The sequence below is a fragment of the Micropterus dolomieu genome, linkage group LG22 (assembly GCF_021292245.1).
Source record: "Micropterus dolomieu isolate WLL.071019.BEF.003 ecotype Adirondacks linkage group LG22, ASM2129224v1, whole genome shotgun sequence".
Taxonomy (NCBI): domain Eukaryota; kingdom Metazoa; phylum Chordata; class Actinopteri; order Centrarchiformes; family Centrarchidae; genus Micropterus; species Micropterus dolomieu.
The window spans coordinates 30003495-30028063 of NC_060171.1; the positions used below are offsets into that span (position 1 = coordinate 30003495).

At 39.3% G+C, this 24569-nt stretch overlaps 2 protein-coding genes across 2 annotated transcripts in view; one reads left to right on the top strand and one right to left on the bottom strand.

Annotated features, from left to right (window-relative positions):
* Nucleotides 1-14443, top strand: part of fa2h (fatty acid 2-hydroxylase) — a 29652-nt gene extending 15209 nt beyond the window's left edge. Inside the window, exons 2-7 of the mRNA XM_046036585.1 lie at nucleotides 7668-7799; nucleotides 11575-11717; nucleotides 12285-12385; nucleotides 12613-12785; nucleotides 13142-13394; nucleotides 13532-14443. Of these exons, the coding sequence (XP_045892541.1) occupies nucleotides 7668-7799; nucleotides 11575-11717; nucleotides 12285-12385; nucleotides 12613-12785; nucleotides 13142-13394; nucleotides 13532-13599 (870 nt within the window). The 3' untranslated portion in view covers nucleotides 13600-14443. The remainder of the gene's footprint in view (nucleotides 1-7667; nucleotides 7800-11574; nucleotides 11718-12284; nucleotides 12386-12612; nucleotides 12786-13141; nucleotides 13395-13531) is intronic.
* Nucleotides 14444-22514: 8071 nt separating this feature from the next.
* LOC123961308 (myosin-7-like) lies at nucleotides 22515-24551 on the bottom strand. The gene is made up of 8 exons (XM_046036587.1): nucleotides 24247-24551; nucleotides 23953-24156; nucleotides 23738-23863; nucleotides 23468-23638; nucleotides 23273-23377; nucleotides 23083-23178; nucleotides 22824-22955; nucleotides 22515-22624 (listed from the first exon to the last, which is right to left on the bottom strand). The coding sequence occupies exons 1-8, from the start codon at nucleotides 24451-24453 to the stop codon at nucleotides 22604-22606; spliced, it is 1062 nt and encodes a 353-aa protein (XP_045892543.1). The 5' UTR covers nucleotides 24454-24551; the 3' UTR covers nucleotides 22515-22603.
* Nucleotides 24552-24569: the final 18 nt, after the last annotated feature.

Here is a 24569-nt window from a genome sequence, read left to right on the forward strand (position 1 = left end):
GAAAGACTGATATTTAATGTGAAATGCAAATCATAACCTGCACCTGTGCAATGATGTTGTGTTATCTGAGTTTATTGTAGGAAAGGACAGATACTGTACAGATACTCAAACCAAAAAGACAATCTTTTATGTTATTTAAAGGTAAAGTCATATAATTTTCAATGAAAGCACTAACTAAGGCCGTTGCTGTATTACATCCTTTCCTAGTTATTCCTGGTTGGGTGCGTGACCCACAAAACTTTGGCAGCTGAGGAACACCATGTACCCTTGCTGCTGTGGCCTTGAATTTCTCCTTTATGTCTTTTTAGCCTCTTGGCTTTCCAAGCTGAACTGCAAACAAACCATAAATGTTGTCTAAATAATACATCAAACTTTATAAGAAGCTGAAGGTTCACCAGCACCTTGTGTTATATACTACAGAGATGGCCTCTGTCAGCTGCCACATGATACCTTGAAAGGTGGATGCAAAGCCTCAAAAGGTGCTGACACATTTTTAGAGTCTGTTTGTTATCGAAAATGTGAACTGATTTAGTTAAGATTTAGCCACCTTTAAACCTTCAGCAGTCAAACTTTCACAGTACTAAAAAACTCGTCAGGCTTTTCTCTCCCAAAGTCTGATTAAATATATTAGTGGAAAGTCAAACCAGCAAAAGATGTTATCTTTAGTCTCCTGAAGCAAACTTTTCCTTGAGCTATGACGATATTAATCTGTAACCACTTTTTGAATGTGTCATAGACAGACTACATGACTGACAGGAGAGTTGCTGTTTTGTTTAAGCCAGCAAACAATACATAGTCCTATTGTTGGAGTTGGTGGAGTTCTTGTTAATAGGTTTGGTATAAATAAACAAAGCTAGTAAGACGGAGGCTGAAATTCAACTGATTTGGATTTTCACTTAGGTGTGTACTCTATCGGGACTGACAATTTCAGAAATAAATACAGAAATAAATAAATGCTCAATAAATAAATAAGCATCCGATTAAAAATTAAATTAAAAATAAAGTAGATAAATAATTGTAGGCAGTTATTAAATCATACAATGAGACATAAATTTATATATCTCTTTTAATTAGCTTCTTTAATTATCCACCTTTGTAATAACTACCTCATTTATTTTTTTATTGCCCGTTATAATCTACAACTTTATTTATTAAGTACTTATTTTTTAAATGTATTTATTTACATGTGTGTTTTAAAATTGTTGTCTGTTTTTATTCTTTCTTTGCATTTTCTGAGCTGTACTTTACATTGTAGCAAAGTGTTGCTCTGCATGTCCTCTGGTTGGACGATAAATCAATTATTTAAATGGTTGTCAATTTAATTTAGATTGGCAAAAGTTTAATGTTTCAGCACTTATTTATTTGTTTGCCTATTCTGGACTTCTTGTTCTCTCACTTTGGCTGAATTTGTGTTTGACGTCAAATCTGGTTTGGCAGTCAAACTTCTTAGCTTTAAAAAAAGCTTCTTTGACAGAAACAATGAAAAGTATAATTCATTTTTTTTATTCAACAGAGGCTTGTGTAATCAAGCGTTAAGTAATTTAACTTCTGTTGCTAAGAATTGCGACAGAAGAACTTGTGTCCTCCTATACAATTATCTGATCTGGCTCAATAATCCACATGACAGAACTGTGCTCATCTTTTTTGTTTACTTCTTTGCACGTTATGTTCCTCTTCCTTGATGACTCACTGCTCCCTTTTAGCTAAGTCATGCAGTGTTAACTAACACACACACACACACACACACACGCACACGCACACACACACACACACACACACGCACGCACGCACGCACACACACACACACACACGCATATTGCTAGTTTTACTTGAAAAATAATCAACAAATTGTTTCACTAATACCAACTATTACTATTACTTAGGCATGTGATGGAAAACAGGCAGAATTCATGTTGTCATTGGTGGACTGTGACTCTGTATACAAACTAAGATGCAAATAAAGACACTTTTGTCCACATGCTGAAGTGTACTGAATGCTGAATCATCTGCTGATAGCATTTTATAAGCTAATGGCGAATTTCAATGGTTTTTTTTGAAAATGAAAAGGTGCTTTTGGAGGAAACACGTTTGGAAATATAAGAGTAATGTGTACTCACTGTTGTCAGTGTGATCCACCACTCTGGCCTACGCTGTGATGCCGTCTCCGTCACCTTAATAACATTTAATGAATATTTGCCTTGAGTAAAATTTATTCTTACTTTTACACTGTTCCCCTATTCTGGAGTTTTCTGTGAAAATGTTGAAGAGATGGAGCCAGTCAGTGATTAGTATTGGTCCTAAAAATCCTGACTAGCTTTTCTGCTATTAATACCAGTACAACTACTATTATCAACACAGATGCTGATGCTTTTCTCATTTGTATTGTAATATAAAGTGAATCCTACCACTTTATCACATGTACTGTTCTTACACACAATACATGGTCATTTGAATCACTTTGCAAATTAAAATGGCTGTTCTGACGGTTTGATGTGAGACATGTGATTGCAGATCCTATTTACTTGTTGTTTTCCATTGTCAGCTCCTTGGAGAGCAAGCTTCTGTGTTTCACAGAGGGTATGATCAGTGCATTATGCCATTCAGGGTGCATATGTAGTGGGTGCGTACTGTCTGTATTGAAAAAATGATACTTTAGAGTGGCAGGCAATACATTGAATAGTGTTTTTCCTTGTAAACAGAACTGTGTTAAAAAGGCAGGAAAATGCTATGCGCTTGCGTACACAACAGGGTGTTCGAGGCACCACCGTTTCCATTGAAAAAAATGTTTTGCTACATTCTGTCAGCGCTGAACTTTTCCCTTGTGAGATATTGATGTTCTCGATACTGGCCACACCCCCCAGAATGCACCACACCTGCAGAATTAATTGATGGCACAGAGCACCGGTCATCTTTGCTTAGCCAGTCCCTTATGTACGAAGTGGAACAAGGTAGATCTTATTAAACATCACTCACTCACACACTCATTACTCACAGGCTCACTCACTCTGGCTTTGGCTGCTGCTGCTGATACAGAGGGTGTGTCTGCTCATTGCTTTCATCAACATAAAGCTATCACAAATAAAACGAAATAGAATGTGTGTGTGTGTGTTGAGTTTCATGTACATGTGTGCTTGTCTGAAACCAACTAGCTGAAAATATGTCACTTGACTTACGGGAACTGACAGCCAGTGGCAGACTCAAGATGAGCAGAGGCAGCCAATTGCAGATCAGAGAAGGGAGATGATAATGAGTTTTACTGCAATGAATTTGTATATTGAATGTTTAGTCAGATAAAGATAATATTTCAAACAGGTTCATAGTTAAAATGGAATCAACTTGGCTTAACTGCAAAAAGTTGTAGCATACCTACTTTTGTAATAAGACAAATTATGACTATTAATATTCAGAATTATTCATAAACTCTCGTTCGCGGGGCACCACCTGAATTCCGTTCGCCCAGGCCCTCCAGGACTCCCTGGGTATAGGTTTTAATAATTATACAACTATTCACTAGTGATCAGTTAGTTAATAATTGCTCAATTATCTTAAATCAATCAGTCAATCTCATGTCGAAAGAGTAAGTCCTCCGTGACAGGGACTTGGAGTTAAACAATACACACACACAATTCCTGTGATTACGGTGAAATGTATTAACTAACTAAAGATGGATATAAATGCGGTTAAATATACATCAAAGGAATAAACAATAGCTAAACAAACCTAAGGCAAACAATGAGTGTAATGAGTTCTATGTAAATTGGGTTCTCTTGCGGGGAGAATTTGATTCATAAGGGCAACTAATAAACGCAAACTATGATAATAACTCAGTTAAATTTGGCTATGAGTTTTAAGGATTAAAGATAATTGATTAACAGACTATTGGACATCAACTCAACCACAAAATGCCTTGGTTTGCCTTAGTGGGTGTCGTTGGCCTGCCTTAGGCCGGTTGCACGGGTCCCCACGCTAGCTGCCTGATTCTTGGCTTTCTGCTAGGGAAATTTCCAGGGGTTCTCCGTGGCTGAATGAAGAAAAACACTCCAGTGGCGACCGTCCTCGGCCTGGCAGTTAGGCTCTGTTCTGGTTTGGATGTCCTTTGGGTTACTGCTGGCAAGACGGGCCCACGTGGCTGGGTCCGTCCTTCGGTGGGAGCAGTGTAAGTTAACGCGACGGAATAAAGCTTAAAAGAACTTGGTCGTTCTTTAATTAAAATTGTGTGACTTAACGGTCTGATAACTTTTAACAAACAAAACAGAAAATATAAAGCAAGTTAGTTGCTGCAAACGAGGGAAAAGCCGAGGTCGCGACGCTTCACGTGTGTGGCTTGAAAAGAACAAAGGAATCTTCGTTGCAAGCCGGGCCGGACTTCTTAGGGCGTTGCTGGGAGACGGAGCACACTGAGCGCGTGCCGAAGTCCAAGGGAAGTGAGGAGAAGAGCAAAGAGCAAAAAGAGAGCGAGCAACAAAGAGCTCTGCTGATTTGATTGTCAGGCCCCTTGGGGCGTGTTTAACTGTAAAGTCTATTTTAAAAGTCTTTTTGCGTGTATTTTAATCAAATATCTTCCCACAATCAAACCTTTAATGTCAAACGGTTATACCGTTCTTGGTTTTAAGCATTTGCTAAGAAGGAAACTATTAAGTTATTGTCAGCAGTTAAACATTAAAAATGGTTAGCATTGTATAGGAATCACATCGGATGAAAGGAACTTAACTAGCTTCCTGGATAATATTGGCTGTTACACATTCTTACTTGGAGAATATAAGCAAGTTACACCAACATGGCATCAGATTATGAACGGATAAATACAGAGTTACAATTATACATCAAAAACGGCATTTCAGAACGATGGCATGTAATACTTATTTTTCCTCTTGGGGTAACTCTGGTTCCATGAGGAGACTAAAGATAGCAAATGATTATTTCTTTAAACAATCATTTGCTTAGGAGCTGGGGAAATTAATTATTTAACACAGGATAACATTTCGGTTATATATCATTTCTAAGTATAAGGAGTCAGAAGGAGCTGGAAATAAAGCATTAGTTAAAAACATCACTTAAACAAATGTCAGGAATCATTGCTGAAAATTAAAACACTGCGAAATTAACTTATATGGATTCTTTTCAATAGCAACAACACAGTAATATAGCTACTTTAATGGAGTGGAAATACCTGTTTAGTAACTTAACAAAGATTATTTAATTAAACAAGGTGACGCAAGTTTTGAGGAGACAGTATTCCTTTGTCCACACAAAGGAATGTGGACTGTGTCCTTTCTCCGGCGTCTGGAGTTTCTCACCAATTCACATCTGGGTGTGAAGAGGAGAATATCTTTTGATGTGAGGTAATTAAACAAAGAGGAAGGTCAGTTGCCATGGTTACGTGTGTGGTGGGGTAGTTTAGGGTTTCCTGCCCTCCCTCCTAAAAGAGTTCTGATAGGCTGTTCAGGAGAAAGTTATTTCCTGGTTTGTCATTTTAACAGTCAGGCATCGAGTCTTATCTCGGCTGCACCAAAGGTGGCAAGTTTTACGATCAAACTGCTCAAAACAGCACTTAGGGAAACCAAACCTTTACTTTGGGATCGCTTCAGCTGTCTGTTGAGGGTTGATATCTCAGCCCCCCTCCTTTTCTTTCTCTCAGGGAGAGAGAACGAATTTGGGACCTCCAAATTTATTTGATATAAAATGAACAAATCCACACTGGCTGATCCACTACAAAGTACATAAATGTCCACTTTTCAAACTACTCCTGCAGCCTAATTCACTGTCTGTCTGCCAGTATCATGTATCATGTGAGCTCACTAAATGTTATCATATATTTCAAACAGACTGTCTTCTTCAATATGGCTAAATTTACTGCTTCCATTTGCATCTCCTATATTGAGCTGTTTATATCTTGTGGCATGGCTAGCGTAAACAGTTAACCACAGTAACAAGTGGAAACTGTATAAAGTCTTGGTGAAATGAGTGTAATAGGGAGATTTCACCTCTGTTCATGCCGCTCAGTGCGGATCTGCAGCTGTCTTTTAATTTGCTGTGTCTACATTGATGCTGCCTTTTGCTTCACATGAACTGCAACCCAACTGCTAACTGGTTGAGTTGTGGCTAATTTGATTTGTGTCAATTCATCAAAGTTTAGATAGTCTTTCAAATATAGATTTTTATACTTTTTTAAATAGTTTTTTTGACGTGAAAATGGATCTGCTTGTAAAAGCAAATTTTTTTCCTCATTTAAAATTTATTTACAATCTGTTATGAAAAATAAAAGTGAAACTGTTTGTGGGACCTTTGACATATAAAGCATTTTCTTTGCACAGTTTATGTAGAAATAAGACATTTCTATCATAGTTCTCAGTCAAAATTATTTAAGAATATTTTGTGACTCGAGTTTAACCTAGCTGTATCCAATGCTTCTATTGCAAATGGGCACCATATATAACAACAGGCTGTGCTTTTATAAATCCGCAGCAGTGTGTGTGTCAGGCAGTCACAGTTAGTTGTTAGTTGTAGTTGTCAGGATAAGTGACTGAATACAAGCCACTAATGCTTTGTGCAACAGCCTTTTTTATTAGTTTCACTGCAGAAGTCAGTGAAGAAATCTGATTAGAAAAGCAGTAATGCACCTTTAACATAGTCACACCTAGTGATGGACAGCATATTCTTCTCTGCAGCTGTTACATTACGGCCCACACCATCTTTCTAACCGCAGCCCATGTTGCTGAGTGCCTACGGTCTGCCTGTTTAATGTGGATCAGGTAGAACTAGTTTATCGGCCACAGTTGCAGTGTGGACCATGAGGATTCTCTCATTTTGTCTTGTAAATCAATCACAGATTAGAAACCTAAAAGCTACACTTCAGAAAATTACCCATCTTAGCAAGAAAGACAATATTAAAGCTGGGTTTGGCAATTTATTTCAAAAGCATTTTTTTTGTTATATTTATTGAAATTGATTGAATGATGCTGTCATACTAACAGCGTGCACTCTGCCTGTGCACTCCCTGCGCATGAACATGTGTTTTAGGGGAGTAACCTTGGAGTGAGGCCTGAAGGGAGGGTGTGGGTGTGATACTTCAAAAATCTAACTGTCTCTTGTTGGTTTCTCCAAAGTTGCCTACCACAGTTTTAACTCTAAATAGGCCGCAGAATCATCTAAACATCATGTCTGATCAATGGTTGATGAGCGTGGAGTGTTGAATGAGGTTTTGCCCATTTACCTGTGGATACGGAGACAGAAACACCAGTTGCAGCTGGTTGTTGTTTTAGCTATACAAAGGTTGAAGATTGTAAATGTCCCATGTGCGATAGCCATGAAGGATATGAAACGGTGATTAGGTTACACTCAACATAGAAGAACAAAGGGCAGCCACTCAATAATAATGGACTGTGTGACACATAGCATGCTTGCACAGGTCAGTGTTTGTCCGTCTTGACTATACTATAGCTTAATTTGATAGGCACTATATGAACAGATCCTGTATCTGTGTATGACTTTTGCAAAATGAAATGAAATCATTGGAAAAGACCCGAGAGGCTTGGTGAGGACCACTTTAACCACCTGTCAGTATAGGAGAAACAAAAGAGACATCCAGATGTCCATTTTTGTCACAGCTCTGCTCATGTTTCCACCTTTCTGTTGTTAATGATGGCTGCTTTTGTCCTGTTCTTCAGAATCTGAGAGAGAGAAGGGAGGCCAGTGAACAGACAGAGGACAAGGCGGCAGAAAAGACAACAGACAAGAAGATGGAAGAGGAGGACTTGAGTTCACCGTTCAACCTCTGCAGCTCTGTGGACCCAAGCAAGGTGTGTGTGTGTGTGTGTGTGTGTGTGTGTGTGTGCGCGTGTGTGCATGTGTGTACACGCGCTAGTGATGAGGGGTAGAGGAAGAGTGAACATTCACCAGGTTGTTCACCCTGCCTCATTCCTAAACTGTCCCTGTTTGTTAGTAGACTGGAGTTCTCACACTGCTTGGCAAGAGCATGCCTAGTGCAAACATGCACAAAACACACACATGTATTAGTGGCATTGATGTCATAACAACTAACCTTAACCCTCGACCATGTGCAAATTCTCCCCCTTCAACCTGAATACTAAACCAATTCACAACTTAACTATTAACCTTAAACTGTCTCCTTAAACAAGTGTTGCAGTTTGTCCTTGCAAGTACATCTGTCAAATATTCATAGACGCATAATGACGCATTCATTCAGTCATTTAAATCACGCTGATGTCATGTGTTTTTCTGCTGCAGTTATATCAGCACACCAGGTCCTTGCACAGCACAATGTGCTGACAGAACGAGTCCATCTTGTTCACCCTGTTGCCAGGCATCAGTGGATTGAGTGAGATGCTCCTCTCTTCATTGTTAACATCATAAACCAGACTCTGACTGCGCCTCGTGAACATTTAATGATTTGCAGTGCTTCTGTCTTTTCAGCTACACCAAACCGTTCAGTTGTTCCAATACAACTGATGATTAAATAAATCCCTCGTCAATGTAGAATAAATCATGTGCGTGGGACACTCCCACCACAGAGCTGCTGTGTGCTTTGTTTTAGTCTGGCTGCAGTGTTATCACCACACTTGTGCTGTGCTACCCTGTGTGGTAATGAAAAAATAAAATACACATTAGCTACTGTACATCATAAAAATGTTTTTCATAAACTTCTATTATGTGATTTTGTAAATAATATGTCTGGACAATTATTCACACCAACTGTTTGGACTGTTGACCAGATCTGTCTCTAACTCAGGTACCGCTCAGGTATTGTTGAGTTAAACCTTATTTTATGACATCACATTGTTGAAATGGTCTACACATACATTTTTTGCAGGAAGCGCAAACAGGTAAAACAGGAATGCCACTGCAGTCGCATTATTTAGGAGTCTCATCTCACTCTTTTGACTCAAGTATCAGGCAAGCTGTGTGTGTGTGTGTGTGTGTGTGTGCCTTTGTATCTTAACCACATTTTCTCACTCAGGAATGTGAGGCATGGTTTCACTAATGCACATACAGTGCACGCGTTTTCTTTTGTCTTTTTTGAACAGTTAATTTTTGTTACAGAAACCAGCATCTTCATTTTTGTTCCTATGAGCACACTTCATCTTCATTAATTCTTAGTTGTTTAGAATAAATATTGACTGTAAATCATTATTGTTCATATTTAACAGGAAGATCAGCAAATGCCAGTATGATAGTGGTTTACGTAACAGTCTGCTTCTTAATGTTTTTCCACCATGTTATGTTTGACATAGATAACAGCGTAAATCCTTGATATATTCGAGATATTAGTATTCTACAGTATAAATTACATTAAATCCATGTGGTGTTTGTCATGTGACATGTCAGTGAGTCTTAAATTAAGTACAATATTCTTGATGGTAGTTGATAGTTGGTAGATTACTACTTCCTCCTTGGTTAAAACTATAAACACTTGTTTGTGGGAAGTTCTTACTCTTGTCACAAGTGTGCTTATCCTCACCATACTCACCATGTGACAGGAGATTTCACTTCTTTTTTTTAATATACGAGACTAAATGTCTTCTAAAGATCTAAAGATTAAAGATGGAGTACAGGCCTGTTGACAAGCAGGTGATACACATACACCTGCAAATGAAGGGTAATGACATCCCATTCTTAATCTGTAGGGTTTAATATGGAGTTGGCCCACCTTTGCAGCTATAACAGCTTCAACTATTCTTGGAAAGGCTGTCCACAAGGTTTAGGAGTGTGTTCACGGGAATTTTAGACCATTCTTCTAGAAGCAGATTTGTGAGGTCAGGCCCAGATGTTGGACGAGAATGCCTGGCTCGCAGTCTCCGCTCCGCCCAAAGGTGTTCTATCGGGTTGAAGTCAGGACTCCACACCAAACTACATGTCTTTATGGACCTTGCTTTGTGCACTGGTCCGCAATCATGTTGGAACAGGAAGGGGCCATCCCTAAACCGCTTCCACAAAGTTGGGAGCATGAAATTGTCAAAGATGTCTTGGTATGCTGAAGCATTAACAGTTCCTTTAACTGGAACTAAGGGGCCAAGCCCAACCCCTGAAAAACAACCCCACACCATAATCTCCCCCTCCACTGAACTTTACACTTGGCAGAATGCAGTCAGGCAATTACCGTTCTCCTGGCAACCGCCAAACTCAGACTCGTCCATCGGATTGCCAGACAGAGAAGCGTGATTCGTCACTCCAGAGAACACATCTCCACTGCTCGAGTGGCCAGTGGCGGCGTGCTTTACAGCACTGCATCCAGCTGCTAGTGCAGCTGCTCGGCCACGGAAACCCATTCCATGAAGCTCTCTATGCACTGTTCTTGAGCTAATCTGAAGGCCACACAACATTTGGAGTTCTGTAGCTATTGGCTCTGCAGAAAGTTGTCGACTTCTGCACACTGTGCGCCTGTGAGTTTCTGTTGTTTCCAATCGCTTCTCCTTTGTTATAATACCACTAACAGTAGACCGTGAAATAGTAGTGAGGAAATTTCACAAATGGACTTATAGCACGGGTGGCAACCTATTACGATACCATGCTTGAATTCACTGAGCTCACTGACCATGAAGGCTTTAATTCAAAAATGTACATTATTTATGATAAACGCAAAGCCAAAACATATTATATAGACCTTGACATCATTCATTCACTGACCTCCATACTTATGTAGCACCTTGCAAAATGTGTGCAAACATCCTATAGAAAATAAGTGTTTTCTAGCTATTGTGCAAAATATGAATTAAGTTGATAACATGTTTAAGTATTTTTTTACCCATGTTTTTTTTTGCAGATTGCAGTTATTTTTGGTGTAACCTTATCCATGCTGCATTTATCACTTTGTCCAGAGTGAACAGCGGTAATAAATGAGATGGGTGTTATGAAGCAAGGCTCTGCGGTTGTGAACTTGTAAACCCTACGTTGATATGACAGGTAGCTGACCAGTCGGTGCCAGCAAAAGTGCCATAGCATGCTGAGCTGTCAGTGGGAGCGAATTCATTTGCATGATGCTAGGTGTGGAACGTGGATATGTCCGACACAGTGGCTGCACATTGTGTGGTAGAATTTAGAGGTGAGGAGAGACAGTCTTTGGATTTCTTTGTGTCTAAATGGAGTTATCTAATCCTGTAATTACTTTAAATCAGAGACTCAATACTCAACTCAAGAGTTATCTGCCTCAGGTAACTGTGTTAGTCCGTACCTGATACAAATGTCCTCAGAGAGGTATCATAAGTGAGAGACACATAATGCTGTCACATAATGCTTCAGGAGCAGTGTAATTGAAATTAAGATTAAAATGTTGTCTGTCTGCTTTAATGTGATGACATCTTCTACTCTAGCCATGGTTTGACTGGATTCATTTTCATCATGAATAAGTTTTGAGTTCTGACTCATGATCATCTTTTTCCCGCCTAGTCACTTCCTGGTTTGAACCATCGAAGTGCTGTTAATCTGTTAATCTGTTGACTCTGCTGCCACCTGCTGGAGTTAACTAAGTGATTCTCCTTTGCTGTTACAACACTGGATGTGAGCTTCCTCCTGTACAGAATGTGAGTCACTTATTTCTAATTGGTTTTGTCTCTACAGGATTTGGTGGACTGGCGGAAGCCCCTGGTATGGCAGGTAGGCCATCTCGGAGAGAAATATGATGCATGGGTTCACCAGCCAGTTGATAGACCAATCAGACTGTTTGGAAACTCCCTCCTAGAGGCCAGCACCAAGACTTCCTGGTAAGACTGTATCCCATTCTCTTCTTATGATTGAAGAGAATGGGATAAGATGAAAATGCTGCTAATTGTTGACTTGCAACCAAAACAGGCATGGCTTTCACTGTTAGAGACATGCGTCAATGCACACATTGCATTACCATTCCTGAAGTTTCCATAGAAATGTGTGTTATTCCCAGATGTAAAAAAAAATGTGATAAATTTAACCTAAACCAATGTAGTGATGCATTTTTATTCGTCTACTATTGAAGTGTTGCTGCATGAGACATGTTGACTCGGTTATTGTATCTATTGACTAAACAAGTAATTTCCAATCAGTGGTATTCGTAACCCATGGGGCAGTTTTGCAGATGCAAGGGGGTACATGAAAAGTCCATAGAGTCACCTGATTTGAAATAAATACCAATTATTATAAATTGGTGTGAGGCAGAACCTTGGTATATTTTCTGTTGTCACTAACCTGAATCTGTTGGAACACCTGAACAGTTCATGAAAACTACCTACAGAAAAAAAGAACAGAAACCAAATCTGTATGTGAACATATTAATATATGCTCTCTTCTTGCTACAGGTACTGGGTACCAGTGGTGTGGCTTCCTATTGTGTTTTGTCTCAGTTGGCACTGCTACACCACCCTGGCACTGGGCACCACCAGGGTAGCTCTAACTTCAGGTAACACACACAAGTGACTGCCTGCACACACAATATATAATGCATGCTCATGTTATGAACACATAAGCACCAGAGACTCTTGCACACTTTCCATACATAACACATCCATATTCCCATTTGCGTAAAACCGTACAACACATTTGATTTTCATAATTTTTGTTTGTAGTTAATGTATTTGTATATATCTATGTCCATATCTGTGTGTGTGTGTGTGTGTGGGTTCCCAGACTTCTCCGTCACGATCCACAAATACATATTCCCGCTGCTGTTTTTGGTGGGCTGGTTCTTGTGGTCATTCATGGAGTACTGCATCCATCGCTTTGTCTTTCACATGAAACCTCCAGCCCATAACTATTACCTCATTACTCTACACTTTCTCCTGCACGGACAGCACCACAAGGTACACAAATAATAAAACTCTTATTTGTTATGCTGTAGGCCTTTATGGCACAAAAAAAGAAGTAATCATTCATGACCTTTCTTGTTGATGATGAACTTTGTCCCTATTGCACAAAGTTTCAATTAGTCATTAAAGTTTCTGATCATAATACACATAAACCTTTTAATAGCCATAAATGTTTTTGATTCTCCATTAAAACTAACCAATTTGAAAAACAGGGAAAACTAATGTCTACATGTTTTGATGAATTCAGCTTTTGAACCTCTCATCTGTGTCAGCAAGCATACACAGAAAATTTTGCTAGTTTATAAGAGTGGTCAAGTCTCAGTGTATGACCCAAACTTCTTCCTCCACAGTCTCCATTTGACGGTTCTCGGCTGGTCTTCCCCCCCGGCCTGGCTTCCTTAGTGGTGGCAAGTTTCTATCTAGTCCTACTCAGCATGCTCCCAGATATTCTGGGGAAGTGCGTGTTTGTTGGAGGGCTGTGTGGCTACGTGGTGTACGACATGATCCACTACTACCTTCACTACGGCTCGCCAAAGAAGGGCTCGTATATGTACAGCCTGAAGGCCTACCACGTCAAACATCACTTTGAGCACCAGAGAGCGGGTGAGCGCAGGAAATCTGAAATATGACAGATATACAGGGCTCAGACAAAGCAAGATCCTATTTGATTTTTAGGTTCGATTCCCCTGGCTTCTGTTTTTGTCAGATCTATCTGATGCAATCTTGATTTCTCTCTTCAGGTTTTGGAATCACCACCACGTTCTGGGACCACCCCTTCAACACAGTCATCCCCGATGAGAAATTCTAATGCTCTCCTGAAGGGCCACAGGACACATCAGTCACCCTCTTAGCAACTAGCCCGCATGCTATAACCACCCTGACACCCTTTGCTCAATCTCTGCAGCCATAGCTTTTGCAATCAAGACTCCTGGGCCACTGCAACTAATCCAGCTATACATACTATAAAACATACAGTATCAACCTGCTTTTCTTTCCAACCAGCAACACATGCATTTGGGGGGGTGTGTCAACCAGTTTGCACTGCAGTCTCATTGTGATCATTTCTGCACAGTTGTAAAGCCTTTCTTTGCCAAATTTATAACCAGATCTACATCTACTAATGTGCCCTTCACTGCTCGGACAACACCAGCCGAGTCAACACCCAATCACAACATCTTAATGTAAAGTTAGGAGATGGGCCATGGCGGAAAAAAGAGGGACGCGCACACACACAACAGACACACACAAGCATGTGCACGTCTATAGATGGTAGGTTAATGTGGAGGGCAGAGAAGGAAGGGGATGTGACAGAGTGACAGAAAGTGTGAGTGTGTGTGTGTGTGTGTGTGTGTGTGTGTGTGTGTAGAGACTGAGTGCGAGAGTCCCCGCTGGTTCACCCAACTGGTGAACCAACTCAGGAAAATTTTTTTTATTTCCTTCCTGCACACTGCAGCTTAAACAACCTTGTCACCATTACAGCTTTTTTTGCTGTGGGCCACTAAGCTACGCTGCTACAGGTTTGTAACAGTCAGCACAAGTTGCCTCCACCATGTTTGGTCTCACTGTAGTTTTTAGACGCAACTGCGAACATAAAACATTCGGTTTCAGATATTTGGACATGCTGAGATTCATTTGAAGTTTAGATTTAGCTTAATTATGAAGTGATTAGCTTAATTATACTATAGTGCACCAATGCGATGTACTGTTCTAAATAATTGAAACCACTGTGGAGGTATAGTTTTGCAAGTCTACTGAAATTGTTACTCCGTTTTCTTTTTGTCATTAATGATACAACAAAATGTAGAGAAAATGTTTTGTAAGATGTTTGTACAGAAGAGGAGATTCTTTGATGGCATTCAGATGTAGACGGATGGACTGTAGAGAGTTGTCGTGGTGGCAGAGGGTCAGAGCTGGAGGCATGAGGCCAGCCTGTCAGACTTTCTGCTGTGGGGGTCAAAGGTCACATGGTCAGCTAGGTGACAAGAGTGGGTTTATTTTTTCCAGGAAAGTTTTACAATGAATAAGCAGAACATTGGTCTCTGGAAGATGGAAGTGAAACATTTTTCACTCCATTCATTTAAAGGCACTGGTTTTTGTGGCCCTGCAGATCCCTGCAGGATGATAATGGATAAACCATCTGACTGGACAGCAGGAGGTCTTGATAGTGAGTGGCGGAACTTCAAAAAGTCTCCTCTAAACACTCGACAACAACAATGAACTAAAGCAGAACAACTGTAATTAAAATCATTTATATAGCAGTTAAAGCACAGTAGGAATATAATACAACTGCAGAAAATAATTTTTTACCAACTTTTCTAGATTTAAGAAAGACTCCCATTTATACAGAACATATAATATATATACATACATTCTGAAATATGTAAAATAACATACAAAATAAAACGTATCTCACTAAAATAATAATACAGTAAGCTAATTCAATTTGCACTGCTTTTTTCTTACTATTCAGAGCAGCAATAATAATGAAGAGGGCTAAGTCACCACAACACTGTTTCTGATAAAACCAATTGAATTGGTTTCACCAGGGCTTACAGGGTTGAGCTATAACTGTACCAAAATGTGTCCGTTTATATAAAACTGTAACACTATCTGTCCTACGCTGCGCACAGTGCAGTTGAATTTTCAAGACATCATGAAGAAAGTAAGCTGACTTATATATAATTGCTGTATCACAAAGACATGCTTCAGAAAGAACCAAAAATAATTTTCGATGTCGTAACGGTGGTGGAGATAGTGATGACCATAATGAGATGATGTAATGTAAACCGATTGTGACGACTGCTTGGCAAAGTGAAATGATTCCACCTGTTGGAATAAACCGCATACAGATCTTATTTATGTATATGATAAAGATGAAAAACAACAGTTTGCAAGCATTTATTCTGACAAGTGAACCCTTGCTTATGTTAAATTATGCAGCATAAAATAATATTTCCTAAATTTGTTTACTATAAGATCTTTTAACTTTTTTTTTTTGGGGGGGGGGGGATTTTTAAATTTCTATGCAAATGTATCTGTAAATAAATGTGTGTATATTTCTGATATTTCAGTATATTTCAGTTTGTCTTGTACTTTCTTTTGTTCAGTTATGCCTCTTTCTTAAAGGGACACGTCTAAATTTCATTGGGGGTACTACTCAGTCTCTTAAAGGCTCAGTGTGTAAGTTTTAGTGACATCAAAGATGTCATCTCTGAGATAGCAGAGTTGCCAGTCAAGAAATGAGGTTTCTTTAGATAGATATATTAATAAATTATATTTACTTAATTATTCATTAAAACCATATGTTTTTAAAAAATTTTATTATTACTTTATTTATTAATAAACAACAGCCACATCAAGAAATGAAGTGGTACATGATGTCTCATACTCCTGTAATACAGTATTTTACTGTACTGTAATCATACTTTTTGTTACAACTTGGGAGGGTTGGATCATCTGAACTAACATACCAACATAAATGAAGAACATCTCAAAAACTATCACATCTAGTGCATCAAGTATGACCACTGACAGATAACAGGACAATGTAAGCCTCACTGTTTCTGCACCACAGCCCATTATAAACCACATAATACATAAAGTTTACAAAATCATTGGCTTGTGAGGATCAAGGCTCCTCTCACTTTACTTAATTAGATAAGCAATCTGCAAATCTTACCAAAATGTCTTTTATAATTTTTTTAAAATACAACAGAAATACAAAGTAGTACTGACAGCCATAATTCCAGCTAAAACGGTGCAACGTTTGAAGAGAGAGATCAACTACATAAAACTAATCCAACAACATATTTCTTCTACCAGTAAAATTTTAGCTGTCTGATCTGAGCTTCCATCTGTAAGCTACCATTTTATTGCCAATTAGTGATCAGCTGATTGTCTCATGAAGGTAACAATGCCAAAACAGAGTGCTGGAGAGAGAGATTAACTATGAAATTAATCCAACTACATATTTTACACCACAAGCCACAGCGTTGGAGAATAAACCAATCCAACTAACCTTACATGTTTTTTCTACCAGGGCAGTAGAAGTTAAGCTGGCTGATGCTTCCATGCTTTAAGCTAACGTTACGGTTTTATTGCCAATTAATTAAGTGCTTATAGTCCAACAGATCTAATACCAATAAGGTGATAGGGCAAGGATTATCGATATATCTTTTGTCTTTGCCTTGTTTGGGAATTAGTTATTAGTGCCTGTTTCATTGTAGGTGTAAGTGTCCTATTGCTCAAAATGTCCTTTAAGCCTCCAATAAATATTCCTTCAGATCAACCCAGAAAAATTGGATGTCAGGCCATCTTGTCCTGGAGCTTTCCCTATTGCTATTCTCTTAATTGCTTCATTTAATTCTGCCATTCTGATCTCAGAGTCACATATTACTTTAAAGGCTAAATCTATCTTACGACCTCAAACCACCAAGGAAAATATCTGAGTCATTTCTAGAATATTTAGAGCCATAAAGTTTGGAGTAAAATTTATACATTTCTTCAGATATTATTTTATGATCTTTGCACTCTGTATCATTGATCATTAATGAATTAATTATCTTTCTCTCCTGTCTCCTTTTCTCTAATAATACACTAAAATGAGATTCTCCCATTCCTCTATCCATTTAGCCTATCCAAAGCCCCTTGGGCTTTTTTTAAGATATAAATGATCTAGTTTGGCTTGTAGGTTAATGAATTTGCTTTTATCAGCATTGGATGTTAGAGTTTTATCACACTATCTATTAATGTCCTGTACCAATTGGATCTCATATTGCTTTTATTGGCTATGTTTGGATTTACTGTATTGTATTGAAAACTCCCTTGCCTTTAATTGCTTATATGCGTATCATTTTAAATTTTCTCTATCAAACTTCTGATAATTTTATTATATTCCTCATCTTTTAGGAGATCTGCATTACATTTCCAGTAATATCTTTTATTTTTTGGCCTATTATCTGGATTTAATTAAAGATTTATCACACAGTGATCAGTTAAAGGTGCACTACTAATTGATATATTTGAGACATTGCAAGAAATTCCAGGAGTTGCAAGGAGGAATTATAAATCTATTCCGGATATACTACTACCATTTGGTTGGACCCATGAGAATTGAATGACATCTAGGTTCCTATCCCTCCAAATGTCTTTTAGTTAATAGTGTTCCAGTGGTTTGTATTGTATTTAGAAGGACATCTGTGTCTCTCTCTCTCTCTCTCTCTCTCTCTCTCTCTCTCTCCTTCACCCCAACCGGTCGAGGCAGATGGCCGCCCACCCTGAGCCATGGTTCTGCTCGAGGTTTCTGCCTCTTAAAAGGAAGTTTTTCCTTGCCTCTGTCGCTTAGTGCTGCTCTTGGTGGGAATTGTTGGGCTTCTGTAAATAACATCACAGAGTACGGTCTAGACCTGCTCTTTTATGAAAAGCGCTGTGAGATAACTGTTGTTGTGATTTGGCGCTATATAAATAAAATTGAATTGAATTGAATTGAATTGAATCTATCCTGCCATCTGCCAGGTGTCAGATTTAAATCTCCACTAATCAAAATAAGTTTAGTATGATATATTTCCTTATATTCAGTAATTACATCCGTAACTTCTGATAACAGCATTTTGTTCTGATTACTACCATTAAAGCCACAAGTGTTCATCAAAATAATAACACAACAGCAAGCCAGTGACCAAATCCATCAGCTTTACATGTGATTACTTTCCCTAGACATTTATTGAGGCATATGGCTACACCACCAGATCGATTAGAACCATAGCTGAATATAATCTTTGCCCCCCATTGGTTTGACCAGAAGGTGGCATCAGCGTCACATGAGTGAGTCTCTTGCAGTGGGCAATTTCTCTGTTACAAAATAAGAATACTGCTTTCCTCTTGTCTCTAAGAACTCTTGTATTCAAAGAAGTTAACAATAAACTCGTCTTTAACATAGAAAAAATAAAAATACTGCTGTAACAATAAAGCAGTAACTACCAGAAGAAAAGACAAATATATATAACAATATTACTAAAGATCTCTTTTTAGTTATTTAGAAATATGAAAAATGGGTAAACAGTCAAACAAATAAGGATAAAACATTACCCCTGCCTTTAAATGACAATTTTCAAGAGTCTCCATGCCTACGATGAGTTGGTTTTTATTCTTTGGCATATATTCGACAACCGTTTATGAAGCCAGAAGGTCCGCTGTAAAATGCCTTCTCACCCACTTTCCTTGCTTGCAGAATTTGCAGCCACAGTTTTCCCCTTTCCAGCATGTCGGCCTTCGTCAGTATGGAAGGATTATTGGGTCTGATTTAAAACTAAAAGTCTAAAACTTAAAGTCGAAATAAAAAAAAAAAGTTGAAATAAATACTAAAAGTCAAAAATGATTTTGGTATTTAGGATTGGGCAATTAGTCATTTAGGATTTAGGATTGGGAATTTGGGGATATTAAATTGGGGTTTTGGGGATTGAGGATTTGGGGTTGCAAATGAGGAGGCGTGGCCCAAAGCCTGCAGGGAGGGTTTGGAATCGCTGAGGCGCAGAGGCACTTTATGGAATGCAGGGGAAGCTCTGACTGCCAGCAAACTACCATGAAAGCAAACAGAGGAAGTGAGCAGGGCTGGAGGGAGGACTATCATTTATAATACCATAACAAAAAGCGTACTGCATTTGACACTTGCTAGCCACCTGGTGTCATCCCCACCTGCTAGCTACCTGGTTTCAGGTAAATCAGGGGTTGGCAAAGAAGTCTGGCATCAGGCCAAATTTTTTTCATGCCGTTACATGGCGGGCCAGAACAAAGTCAAATTATTTCAAATCCTTGTATACTTGTGTGCACCTTTAGCACAGTCTGTATTGTGAGGGACTTCCCATTAGGAAAGTTGTAAGACTGATTCCAAATAACTGCGGATATTTTTTTCTCCCTTGTTAAACAAATTGATTATAAGGAAACTTTTGCACAAGCTCACAATAAAGCATGTGCCGCAGTTTGTGTGCATCCCGGCGTTTGATCCCCATTCATAAACCCATGGACGCTTATTTTCATTTCCCTGAAGAAATTCAGGGAAATCCAATCACACCTTAACTGACGGCTTTTTCAGAGGTATGTCAAACAAGCCAGAGTCTCTTTTGAATATCCTTCAGAACTCTTCAAAGTAAAACCTCTCAATAAACTTGACATAAAGCATTGCTACAAAAATGTTCTTGCGCTTTTATTTTGGAGGCACAATCAATCAAAGTGATTGTGTGAGTAACTGCAGCTGTCATGACTGAGATCTATTTCAGCACCAGCTGCTATCAATTTATTTACTTCTTATTTTTTTGCTATCAAAGCAATCTGGCCACAGGACAGATGTTATTGCTATCACTTATTAATAAATCAGTTTTTTACGGCTGTTGTCCCACTTAGAATTTAACCAGCCACCCTTTTTCTCTGTTCCTTGCAACAGCCACTATTCTGCTTCTTATGTGAAGGTATCAGGTTGAGATATAGCTGCATGCATGCTCCCGGGCCTCTCTCCGACAGCAACAACACTGCAGCTAACGAAAAGCAGTCCACTAACACCACAAAACGACCGTCTCCGAGCACAACACAGACTCCAACATAAACTCCATGTAAGGATGAAAACCAACAAAATTTTATGTTTTTTTCTTCTTTTTCTTCTTTTTTTTTTTCTTCTATTCTTTTTATTTATGTGCTGAAGAATCAAATCGATGTCGGGTGAAAACAGTCAAAATCAGAAAGGCTTGAGTCATGGAGAGACCTCTGCTCTGTTTTGGAACAGACAAAACCAACACAGTTTGCTTTCATCCTATTGACCAGGTAAAGTAACATTACTGCAAAGCATGTGAAATATATTGTTATTTTGTGCTTTAGATTTTTCGATTTTCGGCTTAAGTTAGATAACGTTAGCTTGCTGGACAAGACACTGTGGAAGACCCATTCACTACAGCCATGTTACTTACTACGGTCTCACTGGTATAAAGTGTGGCAACAATGTCATTATAATAGTCGGTCAAAGACTAATATAAAATAATATTATATTATACATAATATCAGGGGCGTGTATGGGGGAGGTGCCTACGCAGACCCGAAAGGACACTAAAGGACAGTACCCACCCCAGCCACAGCCTTTTCACCCTGCTGCCTTCTGGGAAGAGATATAGAAGTTTCTGCTGCCACACCACCAGACTACAGAGCAGCTTTCCCCCCCAAGCTATCAGACTTTTCAGCTCAAATTTATCCTCAGCACTGTTCCAATGATTATAGTTTTATTTCTGTTTACCTGTTTTGTTTATTTTTATAATTACTACTATATTAATGTATATTGTCTGCTATGTAGCAGAATGGAGTTATAAACTCAATTTCACTATATAACCTGTTATATTGTGACAAATAAATGTACCTACCTACTACACGTAGCTATGTTGACATTGCTGAGCCTCTCTGGTGAAATACACACCTGGTTGCAATTTTTAAACCACACCGGTAGTGGCCAGTGAAAACTACACATTGCCTCTTTAAAGGTGTGTGTCCCTTAGGAGGTGGGCCACGTATCTGCTTGAATTTTAGAAAATAATGTTCCCTATCGATAAATTTATCGCCCTAAGCAGAAGCAGTCGGTGGTAGAGTAGGGACACCTGACGCTGCAGACAATGATGAATGCAGAACTCAAGACACAGGCTTTCAGCTGCCCACAAATTCCATAAGATCTCTTCTTCAAAATCCATTTGAGAGGAGAACTTTGGTGGAGAAACAACATGTCAAAGAGCTTGGCTCAGATCAACCTGACATCCAAATCAGTCAACAGGCTAGTGAGAAAAATAAAACGTACGTGAGGTTTCTTCCGCAATTGGTAGGCTACAATAGAAAAGTTGGCTAGTTGGATGCAGTCATGTAAATTCCTGTATTTTGCTTCCCATGCTTGCTTTTTTAAACGGCGGGGACGGATACAACATAGACTGTTACAGGAGTAAATGATTATCTGAGAAGATTAAGAAACATGAGTGTATGAGGGCACATATGGATAATATGGTGAAACTCCATGCTAGGCAGAGTTAACATCGCTACACATCTGGACAAAGGCCACAGGACTGGGGTGAGGAAACAACAAAGAGGTTTTATCAAAGAAAAGAGACAACAAGGAGAACAGCGGTTGGCTACAGAGGTAAGCTGTATAGTTTAAAGGCAGCTCTGAAGTGTTAAGATGTGGTTATTTCCAGTGGTGGACAGTAACCTAAGTAGGCCTACTGTACTGAAGTACAAATTAGAGGTATTTGTACTTTTACTATTTTCTTTTCATGCCACTTTCTATGTTTATGTTCACTGTTATGTTCACTTTTGTTTCCTATTTGAGCACATTTTTGATTCGCCATCAATTTTCGTAAAACTGTAGATATTCTAAATCTACACAGTTGATTTCTAGCCTCAAAACTTCCCAGAAGTGTATTTAAAGTTCGGTTGTTGTTACCGTTATGCACTTTGCATTAGGATATACTGTAAGTTTGTAAACACAACGGTGTTAAAAAGGCAGGAAAATGCAGTGCACAGTTTCCATTGAAAAAAACGTTTTGCTATGTTTTGTCGCTGCTGACCTCGCCCTTGCCATTGGCCCACCGCCTACCTCCCAAAATTAAAAACATAAGTCCTTCTCCAGTGTTACAGATGATTCAGATCTCACATTGGCTAGCTTTCAGCAATGACCTCAAAGTACCACAGACAGCAATCTAAGAACAACAGCTAAATTTTTATTGTTTCAGAATGAATTATATCATATTATATGATTCAACACAGAGAAACAACAGGGAAACACTCGGTGTGCTTTACTCAGCTGCTTCTTTTCCCTGTAAAAAACAGATGAATGATTTATGTGAGTTTGATTTCAATAAGCTTCAGGTGACAATCCTTTTTATCTGTTCATTTTATAGTATTTACACATAACGCTGTGTCCGGTGAAAATAACACTAACAGATACAGTAGGTATGAATTGAATAATGATGATTGCTGTTTTAATTATTATTCACTAAACAGCTGTATATTTACCTTTCCAGAGTCACGGCTCTTTGCTCTCAGTTTGTTGACCTGGGACTCTGCAATGTCAGCGCGCTCCTCAGCCTCCTCCAGCTCATGCTGGATCTTCCTGCACTTGGACAGATGAACATTTGCCTGCTCCTCCTGGAATACAAGATGCAGAAAATGTTTAAATGGTCAAAAAGGCCTTCATGGTCTGCTGTACACGAAACTATTATTAACTATTACTATTATATAAATCATTTCCTCATTGTAAACGTTTTGTCCTTACCGCTTCCTCAGCCTGCCTCTTGTAGGCCTTCACCTTGAGCTGCAACTTGTCAACCAGATCCTGCAGCCTGGTAACATTTTTCTTGTCCTCTTCAGTCTGTGATAGAAAGTAAATTTGCATGTTTAAATGTTAGATGTAATAATAACATGTTAGACTGATTTGTACATGTTAACTTTCAAAGTGACTGTACCTGATAGGTGAGCTCCTTTACTCTCCTCTCATATTTGCGGACACCCTTAACAGCATCCGCTCCACGTCTCTGCTCAGCCTCAACCTCTGTCTCCAGCTCACGCACCTTCAAAAGAACATACAATTCATCAAACATTAAGGATCCAAACCTTTTCTTACATTTGTTCAACTGCAAATCTTAACACAGTTGTCTTACCCTAGACTCAAGTTTCTGGAGCTGCTTCTTGCCACCCTTCATGGCCAGGTTCTCAGCCTCATCCAGGCGGTGCTGCAGGTCCTTAACAGCGACCTCCAGGTTCTTCTTCATCCTCTCCAGGTGAGAGCTAGTATCCTGCTCCTTCTTCAGCTCCTCAGCCATCATAGCAGCCTGAAGGAGATGGCATGAAATGTTGATGAGAAATATTTTGACAAAAAACACATTACGTTACATTATGTACAATTAAGAACAAAGGAAAGTTAAACCTACATCAGTGATGGCCTTCTTGGCTTTCTCCTCTGCATTCCTTGCTTCCTGAACAGTGTCATCCACTTCACTCTGGATCTGGACCAGGTCAGACTCAAGCTTCTTCTTGGTGTTCAGAAGGCTTGTGTTCTAAAAAGTAAACAGATTTAGTCACTTAAGTCACCACATGACTGATTTTTCACATGTTATTTAGAAAAAGGAATGATTGTTTTGTTCACCTGAGAGTGCAGAAGTCCAACACGCTCACTGGCGTCCACCAGCTCCTGCTCAGCGATTTTGCGGCTTCTCTCTGTCTGTTCCAGAGCAGCTCTAAGTTCCTCAATTTCAGCCACCATGAGACCGTTCCTGCGGTCCACCATAGCAGCTTGTTCCTTGAGGTCATCCTGGGCTCTGACAGCATCATCAAGGTGCAGTTGAGCATCCTGGTGAAAAAACATCAGGAAAATATTCACATGAGTACAAAATAGGAGCATTGACCTTAGCCTGTGCAACAGCTCTGTGTCTTACAATACCTTCAGCTGTGCCTGCACATTCCTCAGCTGCTTCTGGGACTCAGAAGCCTGGCGATTGGCATGGCTCAACTGAATCTCCATCTCATTCAGGTCTCCCTCCATCTTCTTCTTGATTCTCAGGGCATCGTTCCTGCTCCTGACCTCAGAATCCAGAGTGCTCTGCATGGAGTCAATCACCCTCTGGCTGTTCCTCTTGATCTGCTCCATCTCCTCATCTTTCTCTGCCAGCTTCCTGTCCACCTCACCCTTAATCTGGTTGAGCTCCAGCTGGACACGCAGGATCTTAGACTCTTCATGTTCCAGAGTTCCCTAATGATATCAGA